Source organism: Equus quagga, chromosome 17 (genome assembly GCF_021613505.1).
Source record: "Equus quagga isolate Etosha38 chromosome 17, UCLA_HA_Equagga_1.0, whole genome shotgun sequence".
Taxonomy (NCBI): Eukaryota; Metazoa; Chordata; class Mammalia; order Perissodactyla; family Equidae; genus Equus; species Equus quagga.
In genome coordinates, this window is record NC_060283.1 from 14,767,695 (window position 1) to 14,785,810 (window position 18,116).

At 47.3% G+C, this 18,116-nt stretch overlaps 1 protein-coding gene across 1 annotated transcript; it reads right to left on the reverse strand.

Moving 5' to 3' along the window:
• Window positions 1-1,240: 1,240 nt before the first annotated feature.
• SERPING1 (serpin family G member 1) lies at window positions 1,241-14,310 on the reverse strand. Its single transcript, XM_046644706.1, has 8 exons — window positions 14,231-14,310; window positions 13,662-13,739; window positions 11,434-11,857; window positions 9,830-9,964; window positions 7,493-7,696; window positions 7,158-7,297; window positions 2,665-2,884; window positions 1,241-1,749 (listed from the first exon to the last, which is right to left on the reverse strand). The coding sequence occupies exons 2-8, from the start codon at window positions 13,713-13,715 to the stop codon at window positions 1,496-1,498; spliced, it is 1,431 nt and encodes a 476-aa protein (XP_046500662.1). The 5' UTR covers window positions 13,716-13,739; window positions 14,231-14,310; the 3' UTR covers window positions 1,241-1,495.
• Window positions 14,311-18,116: the final 3,806 nt, after the last annotated feature.

The following is an 18,116-nucleotide window of genomic DNA, read 5'->3' on the forward strand; positions in this document are numbered from 1 at the left end:
AAAGAGGGAGACAGAAGGGCTAAGAGCTGGGCCATCAGCGAGTCTATGAGTAGAAGCTAGAAATGAGGAAAACCCATTAAGAGAAATCAGAGAGATGAAAAGAACGCTGTGTTAAATTTATCTTCCTATCTGTCTCCCCCAACAAGCTATAGGTTTTGAAAGCAGGTACTAGGTTTAAGTTGTCTTTATAGCTCTGGGCTTAGCATAGTGCCCTACACATGCTAGGTACTAAGTTTGTTGAATAAATAAAATATTAACAGAAGGCAGGATTTGGGGGCCAGCCACGTGGCCGAGTGGTTAAGTTCACGCGCTCCGCTTTGGCGACCCAGGGGTTTCGCCAGTTCGGATCCTGGGTGCAGGCATGGCACTGCTCATCAAGCCATGCTGAGGTGGCGTCCCACATGCCACAACTAGAAGGAACCACAACTAAAAATATACAACTATGTACCGGGTGGCTTTGGGGAGAAAAAGGAAAAATTAAATCTAAAAAAAAAAAAGGCAGGATTTAAGATAGAAGGGCAGACATAGAAGATAGTGGCTATGAGCTTAGACTTAAGAGTCATAGAGACATGCTTTCAAATCCAGTTCTGCCGTTTCCTAACAGCACGATTATGAGCAAGATTCAGCCTCTCTGAATTTAGCTTACCATATAAAGTTTTTGAGGATTAAATGTCTGTGAAGCTCTTAGCAGACTGCCTGTGTCAGTGCCCAACAATGCCAGCTACAATTATTACTGTGACAAATGGATTGCATGACTAGCCCCCAATTAATGACTTTACCCTGTAATCTTGGAGTGACTTTCCACTCTAACCCTAGGTCTGGCCGTGTGACTTGCCTTGGCTGACGGGACAACGGTAAACTTGATGCAAGCAGAGGCACAAAGGTGTGAAAAAGATGGCTCATTTCTGACTCCTTTCTTGGAACCTTGCCATTGCTAGAAGGATATAGGAGACATGCAGAAAGCCAAGGTGGCCTAGTGGAGGCCATTGGAAATCAGTTACCCTCCCAACCAACCCATCAACTATGACAGATACATGAGTGAGTTTAGGGAAGATTAGTCAGGTCCAGCCCAGATCAGCAAGACCACTCAGCCCCAACCCCAAGACTTACGTGAAACAATAAATGGTTACTATTTTAAGCCACTAAGTTTGGAATGACTTGTTACACAGCAATAGCTAGCCAATACAGGGGCCATGGTAGCCCTTGTCCTCTAAAATCGAAAGGCAAATAAGAGAGGAAGTCATGGTCTGCCAGGTTTTATTTGTAGAGTCTGTGTACTTGTACCAGACAAAGCTGCAGAGAGTGATTTAAAGAGTCACAGGGATGACAAAAGCAGGTCCTTTCACAAGACCCTGAGGGAACCCTTCAGGTGGAGGGCAAAGGACCCAAGGTGCAAGGTGGCTGGGGGCAAGCCCAGGCAGGCAGCAGCAGGGCTGCAAGTGGAGAGCTGAGGTTTGAGGGGTAGGGCTTGCCGTTGCCCGGTCCCCTGCAGGTCTTAGGCCATGGGGTCATACACTCGCCCCATGAAGACAGGGAACTTGTGCTGCTGGTCCCAGAGCACGAAGAGGAAGGGCTGATCCACATGGAAGATCAGCAAATTGCGGGCCACAGACACAGCCGTGGCTGCAGCCGCCTCCACCCCGGACTCCATCAGCTCCAGCGTGATCTGGTGCTGCATCGCAGAAACCTGAAGATCCGGGTCCTCAGTCATCCTGCACAGGTTGAGGTCGTAACTAAAGTCAAAGAATTCTAGGGCATAACCAGAGAAAAATGATGAGTCAAAGACTAGCAGGAAACCCTCACCTGCTGGAGAGAGTTGTTCTGAATTTTCTGGGTTGGACCCAAGACCCAATATTCTCTTCTTCCTCCTCCCTTGTTTATCAAATTATCTATCGCACCTTCTGGTTTGTGGGATGCTCTCTCAGTGGGCCCATCTTCACTCCAACCACCACCTTCTCTCCAGAGGTGAGAGATCTTGCCTCCACCACCTCCCCAAAAACCCCTGAAAAATGATGTCATTGCTTCCTTATCAACAAGGACGTTGGAAGTGAGGTAATGTATCAGAAAGAGGTCACATGTTACCAAATGAAGTTATATACAAGGGTGATGTCATATACTAGGAAACAAGATCATCTATTAGGAGGTCAAGTTCTATAACAGAAAATGAAGCTGTATCTGGATGTGAGGTGAAAGATCAGGAAGTGAGGCCAAAGGTTAAGAAATGGAGTTTCTGTTGCTTCTCCTAAACTCAGAAGCTTCCAGAGCCTCTTATCCAGGTAGCTTCTTGTATCTTCCCTGGGGTGGTTGAGTGTTATGAAATATCTCTGGGGAAGGAGCACTCACAACCCACCTTGGTCGCCTGTCCCAGGGTCTATGTCATAATGAACCATAGTGGAAACAGTGAAGAGTTAGAGACGTAGACTGGTGTTCTAGCTCACTCCTAACTAGCTCAAGGGATGTTGCATAGGTCATGTAAATTTTCTGAGTCTCAGTTTCCTCAATGATCCAACGGATATTAGCACCTGCCCCTCTAACTCATAGGATGGAGGGACAGCCAGAGAGGATAGATGTAAAAAATACTCTAGCTTATGCTACCTGCATTTTAGGGATCCCGCCCCGTCTCCTCTGATGGCCCGGGAGCAATGCCAAGCGGCCAGGGCTCACCTAGCTTCTCCATGATTGTCAGCATGTCCTGGCTACTCTTTACTTTGATTCGGGGAATCATCAGGAGAGTAGGCTGGATCTTGGTCATCTCCAGCTTCTTCAGGATGGCCTTGAAGACAGAGGGGCTGAGAGCCTGCTCCACGTCTTCAAGATGTTGTTTCATGTCCTGGGGCACCAGGATCACCAAGCTAAGGTTGTGGGAGAGCTGCAGTTGTCCCACCTGGGGAATAAGATGCACTTGATCAGTCTTCCCACCCCAGCTCTCTCCTGGCTCCCATCCTCTATGTCCCAAGGCTGATCTTTAGTCTGCTGCTACAGTCTGTGCTATTTCAACAAGCGGCAGCCAGGCCTAGGCTTCCAGGCTTTGCCATGAAATGGAGATGCCAGCTGGGTGAATAGTGCTGGTTTAACTCGGTGCTGGTGAGATGCAGAGGAATGAGCAGGAGTCAAGGATCAGACCCTGACTCAGCTATGTTAATCTAGGCAAGTATTTGATCTGAGCCCTGTTCCCTTCCTCCAAAGAGTGTTGTGCGTAAAGTATATAAGATGCAAATTATACCTCCAGTTATTAGGTCAGTCCTATTAAAGACTTTTGGTTTTTAAAAAAGATTAGCCCTGAGTTAACATCTACTGCCAACCCCCCTCTTTTTGCTGAGGAAGATTGGCCCTAAGCCAACAACTGTGCCCATCTTCCTCTATTTTATACGTGGGATGCCTGCAACAGCACGGCTTAGCAAACAGTGCGTAGGTCTACACCCTGGATCCAAACCAGTGAACCCCAGGCTGCCAAAGCCAAGGGCACAAATTTAACCACTGGGCCACTGGGCCAACCCCGAAAGACTTTTGATGGCTCTTTACTGCCTATGAGAGTATGTGTAAGTCTCTTAGCGCGGCATTCAAGATTGTGTACAAGCTGATCCTGGTCTACCTTTCCAGTTTACCATTAGAAGGACTTTCAACTGGCGGCCAGACGTAAAAATGAGATAAGTACAGCAGCCATGGGGCTAATAGAGGAGAGTTCTCAACCCATGGCAAAAGTGCCCCCAGTGTACATATAGCAATATCTGGAGACACTGTGGTTGTCACAGCTTGCGGGGAGGGGGCTCATGGTGCTACTGACATCCAGTGGGTAGAAGCCAGGGATAATGCCAAATCCTACAATGTCCAGGACAGCCCCCCATAACAAAGAATTATCCAACCCAAAGTGTCAATACTGCCCAGGCTCAGAAACCCTAGTCTAATAGGATATAAGAGACTATCATTAAAAGGGCATTATGATTGAGGTTGAAAGATGGACAAGAAGAATCTAGAATACAGAATTCAGTTGGGTACTGAAGAAATTAACTGGATTGTTGGAATTGTAAAAAATGACCCAGGGGCCGGCCCTGTGGCCGAGTGGTAAGTTTGCACGCTCCGCTTTGGCAGCCCAGGGTTTCACCAGTTCAAATCCTGGGCGCAGACATGGCACCGCTCATCAAGCCATTGCTGAGGTGGCATCCCACACGGCACAACTAGAAGGACCCACAACTAAAAATATACAACTGTGTATTGGGGGGCTTTGGGGAGAAAAAGGAAAAATAAAATCCTAAAAAAACGTTAAAAAAATTAGGGGCTGGCTCGTGGCCGAGTGATTAAGTTCGCACGCTCTGCTTCAACGGCCCAGGGTTTTGCCAGTTTGGATCCTGGGTGCGGACATGGCACTGTTCATCAGGCCACCCTGAGGCGGCATCCCACATGCCACAACTAGGAGGACCCACAACTGAAAATATACAACTATGTGCTGGGGGGCATTTGGGGAGAAACAAGCAGAAAAAAAAAAGATTGGCAACAGTTGTTAGCTCAGGTGCCAATCTTTAAAAAAATAAAAATAAATAAAAAATAATAATTTAAAAATTAAAAAACGACCCAGAAGAAGCAGGTTGCAAACCATTATCAGCTGAAGAACATGGACAGGGGTTCCTGTTGAAATAGGCTCCAAATAGGGTATACTCATCTGGGCAATATGTGTCCATCAAGTCCTGTGTATGGCCTTTGAATATAGGACCCAGAAATGACCATATTGCGGTCCTGAGTTTTCATACGAGTAACCTCATACCTGAGTTGTGAATCTAAACCTCCTAGTTGGGTCAATAACCATAAGTCCCAAGAAGATTTAGAATTAAGTATGGGAATGACAAAGTAAACCAACTCCATAGTATTAAGGCCGTAGTACTAAGTACAGGGTAATCCATGTGTTTGTTACTTAAAATAGACTTTATAATTTTTAAGAGAATCAGAAATGCTACTTTTATGCTTTTAAGCAAAAACGTGTAGGATAATTTCATTAAGTTTGAGAATGCTGTTGAGATGTTGGTTGAAGTGATTTATGCCTGAAATTGAATTGTCAGTTCACAAGTGGGCTTCAGGGGCTAGAAAGATGTGGCCAAGCAGGGTTGTAGTTCTGCCTGTCAGGTATCGGACATGCTTAAAAAGAAAATCAAGGGGCCGGCCCTGTGGCAGAGTGCTTAAGTTCGCATGCTCCACTTCAGCGGCCCAGGGTTTCGCTCATAAGGCCACGCTGAGGCGGCGTCCCACATGCCACAGCTGGAAGGACCCACAACTAAAAATATACAACTATGTACCGGGGGGCTTAGGAGAGACAAAGGAAAAAATAAAATCTTTCAAAAAAAAAAGAAAATCAAATATATTAAATTTATAGAGTATCTTTTTAAAGTATTCCCATAAGCTCAAAATGCTTATGGGAATAGTCATCATATTTGTAAATGGAACAAATGCTTTAAAGGAGTTTAATCTGTCCGATAGGGCATAACAAAGAACAAATCAAAGTTTTTATATGAAAATTATTATAAATAATGTAGCAAATTCAGCTTAAAATTAAAGGCTTAAGACTTTGCTTTTGAGTTTACAACATCAATACATGAAATCAACTATTTGTTTAAAACCCAAGGAACTGTAAATAGTCTTTTTTTTGTGCACAAAACTCTTCCTCCTTTGGCATTAAAAAACCTCATTGATACCCTCTTAGCATCCCCCAAACATGCCATATATATTCACCCTGCTCTGCCTTACACATGCTATTCTGGCTTTGTTAAATAGTTATGAATGGTCAAATACATTGAAAAGGGATGGATGGATGGATGGATGGATGGATGGATGGATGGATGATGCAGGGGTGGGTAGAAAAAGGCATGAATGGTTAAGAATGGTCAAAAGTGGGGCCAGCCCAGTGGCATAGTGGTTAAGTGCGTGCGCTCCACTTTGTGGCCTGGGGTTCACAGCTTTGGATCCTTGGCGTGGACCTAGGACTGCTCATCAAGCCACCCTATGGCAGCATCCCGCATAAATAGAGGAAGATTAGCACAGATGTTAGCTCAGCGCCAATCTTCCTCACAAAAAAAGAATGGTCAAAAGTGACCTCCTCTATGAAGTCTTCCTAGCCACTCACACTAGCACCCTCCATTGAATTCATTCATTTATTCACCAAAAAAATACTGAGCACGTATATGTGGCATTGTTCTAGGCCCTGGGGATATTGTAGGAAACAAGACAGGTAAAGTCTCTGTTCCCAAAGAGAGAGACAATATCTCAGGGAGCAAGAGAATACTGTGAGCAAATAAAGAACATAATTTTAGCTAGTGATAAGTACCACGAATATCACAAAACACAGTGGTGTTACAGGCTGAAGAGAGGGCTACTTGGTGGGAGGCCTCTCTACCAAGGTGACCTCTGAGCTGACACCTCGGTGACCAGAAGGAACAAGTTCTTGCAACTCTGACTGAAGAAGGGTCCAGGCAGAGGGAAAAACTAGGGCAAGCTCCCAAGGTGGGAATAAGCCTGGCATGTTCCAGAAACAGATGCTTTCCTTCTTGGCCTAGTAGCAAGTCACTGGGTGTCTCCCACTGTTTTCTATCTCATAGGTCTGGGTCTTGCTGTCCTAACAAGGCACAAATATCTGGTCACCGGGTGTGAGACAGTTTACTAACGAGAATCTTTTGGGCTCCATATTCTATCTTCCCTCCCTCCCTACCTAGTGAAATTATGCTGTTCAATTTCTGCTAAGGAACTTAAGCCGTTTAACGTTGTGCACACATGCACTTACCACATATATGCACACACGGCTATACCTATATATACGCACCCGTACACATGCTATACACGGGTACACACAGGACTTACTAAGCCACCAGAGTCTCCTGGTGGGCTGACTGGAAAGAGAAACAGAAGCACAGAACAGGATCACAACTCACTTTTTGCTATTCGATGCAGTGGAGATGAATGAAGAAACTTTAGAATCCTGCTTTCCAGCCTAAAATACACAGTGCCTGCCTCGGTCAAGGCTGGAGAGGGGAGGAGAAAAGATAGCATGGAAACACAGATGGAGTAGAAAGCATGAACTAGTAAGGGTGTGCCCCAAATGGAGGGGGCCGCTGCAGAAAGGAGATCAGGACGCACAAGAGGCTCTGAAACAGCAGTGGGAAGGGCCGAGAACTGACCTTGGCCTTCAGAATCTGGTCAGTGAAATGGGCCACAGGGTACTTCTTGCTACTCATCATGAGCACTTTTTTCACAGAGGATTTAACGTAAAAGGGCTCCATCCTGGTATTTTTCGGATCAAATGTTTTCTTCCACTTGGCTAGAAGGAAGAGAGGGGGAGGGTTACTCTAACGCAGGGGGGGAAAGGATCAAGAGGCGCTGGAAGCCCCGTTAGCAAGGGGGGGGGCAGGTACAATGGGGTCCTGCTGTAGAACTTTGGGGTGGACGGGCTTTGAAGCCAGGAGGGGAGGAAGGACTCAGCATGGGAAGACCACCTTGTCCAGGACCCCCTTACCATTCAGGGAGACGGCATTGAGGAGGACAAGGCGAGCGTCGGCGGGCAGGCTGTCTAGCAGCCGGCTGATCTTGTGGTTGGTGTTCTCTGCCACCCAGGCGTTGATGAGCTCCAAGTTGACTTGACTGTCATTTCCCAGGACTCTGGGGCTGCTGCCATACAGGCTCCGAGAGGCGTTCACAAACGCGTTCTTTATGGCCAGGTCTGGGGGAGCGGCAGGTTGAGAGAGGGAGGCATGAGTCCCCTGAACCCCTCCTCGCTTCCAAGAGCAGGCTTTGAGAGGGAGCGTGCTCCCCGTGACTCCTGCTCACTCCAATGAACACAGCATGCTGGAGCAGGGGTCCAGCCCACTCTTCTGACAGATGTGGCCAATGAGGGCCGAAGAAGGCAAACCCTGAACTCAGAGAGCTCATCCCAGGCCCTTGCTGCCTCTCCTTGCCATGTGGCCTGGGCTCAGCAAGATAACTCTTTGAGATCTTAACGTCTGTTTGCCTCTGTGTTCCCTCTTTTCTTCCTTGAATTCAGCAGGGAACAGGGTCTGCGTTCTGGCCTGGGTGGAAGTTTGTGACAAGACTTCCTGGGGCTGGCCCTGTGGCTGAGTACTTAAGTTCGGGCACTCCGCTTTGGCAGCCCAAGGTTTCACAGGCTCGGATCCTGGGCATGGACACGGCACTGATCATCAAGCCATGCTGAGGCAGCGTCCCACATAGCACAACTAGAGGCACTCACAACTGGAATATACAACTATGTAATGGCGGGCTTTGGGGAGAATATGAAAAAAAAAAAGAGATTGGCAACAGTTGTTAGCTCAGGTGCCAATCTTTAAAAAAAAAAAAAAAAAAAAGGCCTTCCTGGCTTGTGCTCTCCAAAGCCCAGCTTCACTAAAGAAAAATGTCTGAAAGAGAAATTTTTCCTGGACTAAATAGACAATATTGAATGCAGTTGTATTTTCCACCAAACTAGCAAAACAGTTGATTTATAGCAAATAAATAAATATAATGTTTCTTGAACATCTGAGTCATACTTTTCCCATCTCTAAAAAGATGGGGTGTTTTTTTTAGATAATAGGGTGATAGGTGCATTTTCTTTTTCTGGTTCTCTGTATTTTCTCAGTTGTCTACAATGAATGAGTATGGCTTTTAAGGTAAAAAAAAAAGAGGAAAAATCATTTTTCCTTTATTTAAAGAGGTGATCACACTAGATCTGTAGTTTTCAAACCTTTTCTTTTTTTAAAGACTGGCACCTGAGCTAAGGTCTATTGCCAATCTTTTATTTTTTCTTCTTCTTCCCCAAGCCCCCGCAGTACATAGTTGTATATTCTAGTTGCAGGTCCTTCTGTCTGTGCTATATGGGATGCCACCTCAGCATGGCCTGATGAACGGTGCCATGTCCATGCCCAGGATCCGAACCAGTGAAACCCTGGGCCTCCCAGGCAGAGCCCGCAAACTTAAGCATTCAGCCATGGGGCCCGCCCCTCAAACTTTTTTTCTTTTTTTGAGGAAGTTTAGCCCTGGGCTAACATCTACTGCCAATCCTTTCCTTTTTTTTTTTTTTTTGCTGAGGAAGACTCACCCTGAGCTAACAGCCGTGCCCATCTTCCTCTACTTTTATATGTGGAACACCTGCCACAGCATGGCTTGCCAAGCAGTGCCATGTCCACACCCAGGATCCAAACCGACAAACCCCAGGCTGCCGAAGCGGAACATGTGAACTTAACAGCTGTGCCACCGGGCCTGCCCCCTCAAACCTTTTTAAGCAGCAGAACTATGTTTTCAAATAATGTCATGTCTGAAGCCCACAGTATAAATGGGCTCTGGCTCCATCTCCCTCTCACAGGAAGTGGTACTCCACTCCCCAGTGTGCTCGCTCCACCGCGACTCCTGAAGCAGCCCTGCAAAACCCTGGGGCTCTAGTGCGCACAATTCAAATACTGCATTTGATCATTTTGGGAAGCTCACTGCTCTTACAGCCTAATTAATAATATAAGACATGTAAATGACAACAAATTCATACAACACAAAAGGACAAAGACGGGAGTCCCAAGACTCCCTTGACCCAGACTAGCAAAAAAATTTTTGCTTAATTTACGTTGATAGCTCTCTACTCACGAATGCAGGACATTCTTATTCTAAATCGAGTTGATGAGTACAAACAGACCCTCTCACCTGGAGAAGTCTCCCAGCTCCTGGAGCTGCCCGGAAAGTCTGTTAAGGCTCAGCTGCTCTGCATTCCATCCCTGCCACATTGCCTCTTGTCCTTTCTTTCCTCCGTGCTGGGTCCCCCTCTGAATCCCCTCAGGACCTTGCTCAGCAGCTGCGCCCCACCCGAAGCACTCACCTGGGCTGTGGAAGATCTGAGAGGCTGAGCTGAAGCCTTTGGACCTAAAGGCCTTCATGGCCTGGTGGACACAGGCAAAGTTCATGGGGTACGAGAGGACGCTCTCCAGGTTTTTCTTGGTGCTGTCCCCAGCCCCTAGAACAGAGGTCAGAGATGACGGAAAATTGCAGGAGGAGCAGGGGACCCGTCATTCAGGACTAGGTTTGTGGGCCCAAGCTGGAATGGGGGGTTGTTGCCTGCTATGGAGGGAATCACTACCGTCAGAGCTGGAAGCGTGGTTTCAGAAGACAATACACAGGTCAGAAAGACAGGGCTGGGAAGTTATAATCAATCAAAGGCTTCTCCCAGGCTTTGACTACTCTCCTCCCCCATTTTTCTACCTAATTCTAATCCACTCATCATTCAAAGCCTGGTCCCATCACTGCCTACTCCACAGTAACTACTATTTAGTTGGTTTGGCTTTATAAAGGTTCGCCCTACAGGCAGGGACACTGGATCACTACGAAGAGGAGACATCAGAGAATCATAAAAGAGGATGGATAGTCAACATCCTTTCGGTTACTCATTATTAAACATTTACTGTACACATCTCCTGTCCAGTAATAGATACATCTATCGAGCACTTACTTGGTTCTGGGCATCAGAAGTGCTTCTCCCATATTAACTCATTGCATCTTCACAAGAACCCTTTTATATAAGAACAATTACTATCCCCAACACAGGTGAGGAAACGGAGGTTTAAGAGATTAAGTATTCTACTCAATTTAAGATCCTAGAGTTAACAGGGGAGGATGGAGACAGCATTCAAGCCACATCTTTGGGGCAATAAAAAATTAACCGAAATCAATCAACTGAAACGTGCCTCCCTGAAGACATGTGGCAATATCTGGAGACATTCTGGTTGTCATAATTCGGGGGGTGGGGGCGCTATTGGCATCTAGTGGGTAGAGGCTAGGGATGTTAGGATTCTGGGAGTCGAGAAGAAGAGTTCTTCTATGCTCATGGTACTGTCTCTAGTACCCTTCCTGGAATTCCCCTCGGGATGACAGCTCTGTCCCTTCTGCTTGCAGCAATTCTTTTGTGTCATTCCTAGAGTAATTACTCCTCGGGACTTGACAGTGATCCCTCAGGAAGGCAGAGGGAATAACTTCTTGACCTCCCACTGACTCAGCTAATGGGCCGACTGCTTAATTTCTTGAGGTTAATACAATTATCTCCATTTTACACCTGAGAACTCAGGCTCAGAGAAGTTAAGTGATCTGCCCCAAATCACACAGCTGGAAAGCACTATTACCATGATTCTACTCTATGTCTATCTCTCATTGTTTCTTATCTCCTTCCCCTGAACCATGCTGTGTGGCTGGGACGATGTGTTATGCGTTCTTCTATAGTCCACAGGGTTTTATAAGCAATAGTGCCTATTAAATCATTCTTAAACGAAGGAATCAATGAATGTTCAAGAATTAAAAGATTACTACCTGCGGCCCAAATGTAGCCCATTTTTACAGCTTCCTCCCCAAAGCATAGCTTTCTAGGTATCTGAACTGGGGCCCCTCATGGGAGCATCTAAATGCACTCTGGAGAGAACTCAGGCAGGTTCTTACCAAGCAGGACCTGAGTGAGGAGGCTGGCGATGCTGAATGGGGAAAAGGCCATGTTGCTCCTGGGTTTCTTCACTGCTGAGAAGGCGTGGTACAGCTTCACGGAGAAATCTGTCAAAGCGTCCCCCAACATCATCTCTGCTGAGTGATTGCCCAAGTCAGGGCAGGAGATGTCAGGCTCCGGGCAGTCGAACTCAGTAGTGGGCTGGGTAGTTGGTTGAGTGGTAGATCCCGAAGTGGCACTAACTGTTGTGTTGGTCTCCTTGGTTTCCGGCAAGGTGGAAGAGCTCACCGTGTCTTGAATGGATACTGTCTTGGGCATAGTTCCCTTCAAGATGTCCAAGATGTCTCCTTTGCTTTCTCCTTGCAAGCTCTCTGGATCTGTGAAGCTGTGGTTGCTATCATCAGGATTTGAGGCGGCTCTATGCTGTGGGTCAAGAAACTGAGTTTCACTTTTCTTTTCTTTTTTTTTTTTTTGAGGCAGATTAGCCCTGAGCTAACATCTGCTGCCAATCCTCCTCTTTTTGTTGAGGAAGACTGGCCCTGAGCTAACATCTGTGGCCATCTTCCTCCACTTTATATGTGGGACGCCTACCACAGCATGGCTTGCCAAGCAGTGCCATGTCCGTACCCGGGATCCCAACCGGCGAAGCTGGGGCTGCCGAAGAGGAATGTGCACACTTAACCGCTGCCCCACAGGGCTGGCCCCCTCACTTTTCTTCCTATGACGCATAGTCCCTTAAACACTCAAAGCAGGAAGAGAGGGTGGCGATGAGGAAAATATCTTGTACCGGAGAATAATTCCTGGGAAAGCCTGGTTGGGGAGAGGCCTGCCCTGGAGCCACCACCACTCATTCTCTCCGAGCAGGGGGCAAAGCACATGTGGGGGTAGGGGGTGGGAGCCAGCAGGGATATCCTCTGCAGAAGATGATGAGCAGGCAGGGACTGTTTTATCTGAGCAATTACTGCCATCTAGGAAGTCGTTTGCCATACTTTGCAGCTGAGTATCAATTGCCATTTATCTATGTTTTTGCAATGTCTCTAAGTATCTGCCTGTCTTTGCTCACCTGCCTGGCCTGAACAGACATTTGAGCTTGTGTCCTTTGCTTTAGAACAGTGGTTTTTCAAATCATAGTTTGCAACCCATTTAGTGGGTATTGAAAACAATCAGCATTCCAAAAGGAAGGAAGGAAGGGGGGTGGTGAGAGGAGAAGTGGGGGGTAGGGAGGAAGGAAGGAAAGGGGGGAGGAAGAAATAGTAGGGACCAGGGGCTCTCAATCAGAGACCATTTTGACCCCCAGGGGACATTTAGCAATGTCTGGAGGCATTTTTGTTGCTGTAGGAGGAAAAGGGTATGGGAGGAGGATGGAGACGCTACTGGAATCTACTGGGTAGAGGCCAGGGAACCTGCAAAACATCCTACAATGCACAGGGCAGCCCCTCGTTAGCAATGAATTATCCAGCCCAAATGTCGATAGTTCCACGGTCGAGGGAGCCCATTATTACCCCATTTCACTGAGAAAAGAAACTGATGCTGAAACACATTCAGTAACTAGCCCAGGGTCTCCCAGAAGCTGGGGGATAAACTAGAAGTCAAACCTCCGTGTCTGGTTCCAGATCCCTTAGGCATCATCATATCACCTACTGAATCTCAGAGGTCACTGCAGATGCCAGCTTCCACACACACACAGACACACACACACACATGAACACACATGCAAAGCCAGCATGCACCTTTCTCCTAGGCGCTCATCCCTTATCCCTGACTTCCCAGACCAGGGGGACCTCTCATTGTGATTGACCCCTGCCTAGACCCAGGTGTGTCTGTACCACTCCTCTCCTGTTTTCACAGCCGGCAGCCTCCGGAGAGCCCCAGTCTCAGCAACCAACCCTCAGCTCCCCCACCAGCCGGGTTTTCCACAACAATGCCTTGCTTTTATATCACAAAATGCTGTCCATGTCCCTGCTCTCTTTGATCCTTCTGCTTTATTCACCACTTTATAAATCAGGACATGTAGACTTGGAGAAGTGACTTGCTCAGGGCCACCGGAGCCGGTATGTAGCCGGCCAAGATTGGAACCTGCGTGGGTCTGAGTCCCCGCTCTTTTCAGTCTCTACAAAGGCGGGTGGAAGAATCACACTTGCTGATCCCAAGTGGAGCTCTCCTCATTCTCCGGGGCCTGAAGGGTTAATCCTCAGCCCCACCCCCACCCCACGACGGGGCCACTCACCCCAGCCAGCAGCAGCAGCAGCAGGAGGGTCAGGGGGGTCAGCCTGGAGGCCATCTGGGCGGCGACGTCTGTCCGGACCTGCGAAGTCAGCCAGACTCGGAGCCAGCTCCGAGCTCCGGGGCGCAGGGGACGTCCACCCCACCCCCGGGCCCGCCCCCATTCCGTTCCAGGCCCTAGCCCCTCTGTGTGAATTCCCTCCGCCTCCCTCCCCGGGCCACCCTCTCCCTGGCTCCTCCCTCTGTTTTGTTTTTCCCCGAACCGCTTCCCTTTCCCGGCACTGGCTGGCCCAGCCTGTCCCCCCATGCCCGGGTCTCCGTCCATCTGTCCCATCAGGGGGGTCCTGCTTTAGCAAAACAATGAGGCTAGAGGCAGGGGGAGGAGGAGAGGTCCAGAGAAGGCTGGGCAGGACAGCCCTGGGAGGAGGAGCGGGAGGCAGAAGTCTGAAGAAGTCTTAAGTGGAAGCAAGCCTGTACAGACTGCAGAGATAAAGGGGGGCAGAAGCTGGAGGGAAAGGACTTGAGGAACGCCCCCCTCCCCAAACCTCTTCCCTCCATCCCCCAGCGCCAAACCTGCTCCAAACTCCTGGTCCAAACTCCTGGTCACTGGGTGCTCCAACGCAGACTGAGTGCATAGTCCCACAAGGTTGGGGAGGGTGGGTCAGTCTTAGCTATTGGCTGGCCTAGGACACTACCCAGTTACAAATTAAGGGTGATTGATCGCTGATGTGAATTCCTGTAAATCGGGATGGGATGGAACACTCGGTCTGGCTTCGTGGGCCGGGCCAGGCATTTCACCCAAAGCCCTCAGGAGCCTGGGGGGTTGGGAAGCTGAGGTGGAGCTCTCATCACTCCACCGCCCAGCATTCACCCCCATCTTCATGGGACATGATAAAAACAGCACAGATGCAAAACGTGCTCCACAGTTTACAAGCAACCACATTCGGGAATTGCTCATCTCTCTTGATCCTCAAAGTAACCCTTTGGAAATAGGCTCCATTGGTTCAGAAACTTGGGGCACTTAAATGTCTGGTGCATGATCACTCTCTCTTGGAGATAAGTCGCTAGTGGACCTATATCAGAGGCACCCAGCCCAGCAAACGTTCGCCTTACCTACAAAGAAGAAAGGGACTGTTGGGGACCGGCCCAGTGGCGCAGCGGTTAGGTGCGCAGGTTCTGCTTTGGCGGCCCAGGGTTCGCTGGTTTGGATCTCGGGTGCGGACATGGCACTGCTTGGCAAGCCATCCAGTGGCAGCATCCCACATATAAAGTAGAGGAAGATGAGCACAGATGTCAGCTCAGGGCCAGTCTTCCTCAGTAAAAAGAGGAGGATTGGTGGCAGATGTTAGTTGAGAGCTAATCTTCCTCAAAAAAAAAAGAAGAAGAAGAAAGGTGGGGTATATGGAGGGAGACAGTATCCCAGGAACCAAGAGACTTGGCTGTGAGACCTGTCTTGCTGTGTGACCCTTGATAAATAAAAATGGCAAGCAATAGGATATATTGGAGTATATGAGGAAGCCATTTGGTATAAACCTAATTCAGCCTGACTTTGTTTTTTCCAAAAGGGCCTGACTGTGGCTATTGAGCACGCATTGCATATTTGCTTAAACATTTCCTATGGCCAGAGCAAAGGCCCTTGAGATAAAGGTGCAACTTCCCCCCACATTGGCATTTCCTTAGGGATAAGCATCTTTCCTTAGGCTAGGAACTGATTGCTGCACTCACCTGTGACCACCCAGCTCACCTGTGACCACTCAGCTGGAGACAACAGACTGCCAACCTGCTGCGTTCACTGAGACAGAAGACCTACCTGCTATTTCCATCAATCACTGTGCCAACAGAGCAGTCTCGCGACTATTGTAAAAGGGACATTTCAATCCTATGTGAAACATCCTCTCTAGGGGTACATAACCACTCTGTGCACCCCACTTCTTTGTGCCCTTTCTTCCTTCGGGAAGAAAGGCCCTGGGTTATAATCCTCAGATTTAAGCTCAGAATAAACTCACCCAAATTTTCATTTATAGATTGGTTATGCATTATTTTTGTCGACACCCTGGCAAGTTGCTTTCCCTCTCAGCACCTAGCTCTCCTCTTGGGGTTGCCAGAACAAATACAGGAAGCCCAGTTAAATTTGAATTTCGGATAAACAACACAAAATTTTTTTGAAAGTATGACAGTGAAATGTTGGAACATACTAAAAAAATTAGGGGAAGGGGTCGTATATCTGAAAGTCAAATTTAGCTAGATATTCTGTATCTTATTTGCTACATCTGGCAAACTTACCTCCTTGGCAACACAAGGGGGGTTTCTGATGACCTAACACAGCTCTAATGTTCTAGGATCTTCTCACTGTTGGGCCTGGCCTGTTCGGCACTTTCAGGAAAGTTGGCTGCTAGCAACAGAACTGCTACTCTAAGAGACTGACCAGGGACAGAACTGGGAGGATATTTGTGTGTCTCCTTGGGGGTCCTTGGGAAAGACCCATAAAGACTCTGCACCAGGGGCTGGCCCGGTGGCGCAGTGGTTAAGTTCACACGTTCCGCTTCTCGGCGGCCCGAGGTTCGCCGGTTTGGATCCCAGGTGCGGACATGGCACTGCTTGGCATACCATGCTGTGGTAGGCGTCCCACATATAAAGTAGAGGAAGATGGCCACGGATGTTAGCTCAGAGACTTGGATTCAAATCCTGCTTTTCTACTTATTAGCTGTGCAAGGGAACGTCACCTGTCTGAGGAGTCAGTTTCAAAATCCAGTATGGGGATTGTACTGTTTCCCCTGCAGGGTCATTTTGAGGATTAAGTAAGATAGATTTGAAAGCACTTAGAAGGTGCTTGAATATGATAGCAGTGTTTGAGTGGCAATGACTAATTTCCCATAAATTCCCGAAAAAGTTGCCATTTTTGTTTCCCGTTAGAGTGGTCGTAAACTGGTTGCTCATGGATGGAGTCTTCCATGAAGGGTGGGTTTGCTCCTTGAACAAAGCATGCTTGTAGGCCCACCTAGACTTTTAGCTTCATTTTCTGATGAGACGCATAATGCAAAAAGAATGCAAGTGCTGCCTAGAGTCTTTGTGTTTCTAACATTAGGGGAAAAAAACCAATTTATAGCGAACTACGATTCATAAAGAAAATTGCATAAAATAAATATGCAGTTTAACAAAATATTATACAGTTCACATCCACGTAACCACCATGCAGTTCAAGAAATAGCGTATTATCAGCATGCCAGAAGCATCTCATCTGTTCCGCTCTCAATCACAATTCCATTTCCCTCCAGGAAATCACGATCTGAATGTTAGAATGATCATTTCTTCACTTTTCTTATACATTTGCCACCTATGTTACCATTCCTAAGCAACATAGTTTTGCCCATTTTGGAAGTTTAAATAAATGGAATCATGCAGTATGTATTCTTAGTCATCTATATTATCTCACTCAACATTATGCTTTTAAGATTTATCCATCTCACTGCATGTAGCTGTGGTTTGCTCATTTTCTTTGCTGTATAGAATTCTGTTATACTAATATACCACAATTTTTTCTTTTGCGGAAGATTAGCCCTGAGCTAACATCTGCTGCCAATCCTCCCATTTTTGCTGAGGAAGACTGCCCCTGAGCTAACATCCGCGCCCATCTCCCTCTACTTTATATGTGAGACGCCTGCCACAGCATGGCTTGCCAAGTGGTGCCATGTCCACACCCGGATCTGAACTGGTGAATCCTCGGCTGCCGAAGCGGAACTTGCGAACTTAACTGCAGCACCACTGGGCCGGCCCCAATATACTGCAATTTTCTCTATTCTACTATTGATGGACACTTCATTCCAGTTTCAGGCTCTTCTGTACGATGTTGCTGTGACCATACCTGTGTCCCTGTTTCTCTAGGCTATACACATAAGAGTGTCACTGCCGAGTTGAAAGATGTGAGCACCTTCAATTTTTCTGTCATTTCCAAAGTGGTTTTACCAATTTAAACTCCCACGGCACTTTATAAAACTGTTATGTAAGACCTTGTGATGGTTAGTTTTATGTATCAACTTGACTGGGCCATACTGCCGGGGTATTTGGTCAAACATTATTCTGGATGTTTCTGTGAGGGTGTTTTTTCAAAGGAAATTAGCATTTATACATATATATATATATATATATATATATATAGACAGACAAACGCAAAGGTCAGTCTTTGTTTTATTAAGGCCTTTAACTGATTAGACAAGGCCCATCCATATTATAGAGGGCAATCTGCTTTATTCAAAGTCCGCTGATTATATATGGTTATATGTATGCACACACACACACACACACATCTTGTTGGTTCTCTTTCTCTGGATAACCCTGACTGATACAGACCTAAAGTTAAGGCTCAATATTACGTGCTGCCTTGACATCTGGTGAAACAGAGTGGGCCTTCAATGTCCTATCTGCAAGACCCTCTCCCCACTCTCCTGCCTTGGATAAGGTC

Excerpts from the sequence above, each read along its gene's own strand:
- SERPING1 (XM_046644706.1), bottom strand. The coding sequence starts at position 13,715 with ATGGCCTCCAGGCTGACCCCCCTGACCCTCCTGCTGCTGCTGCTGCTG. Across the intron at positions 11,858-13,661 it reads TGCTGCTGCTGCTGGCTGGG|CATAGAGCCGCCTCAAATCC; the intron begins GTGAGTGGCCCC and ends CTTGACCCACAG. Across the intron at positions 7,697-9,829 it reads TCAGATCTTCCACAGCCCAG|ACCTGGCCATAAAGAACGCG; the intron begins GTGAGTGCTTCG and ends CCGCTCCCCCAG.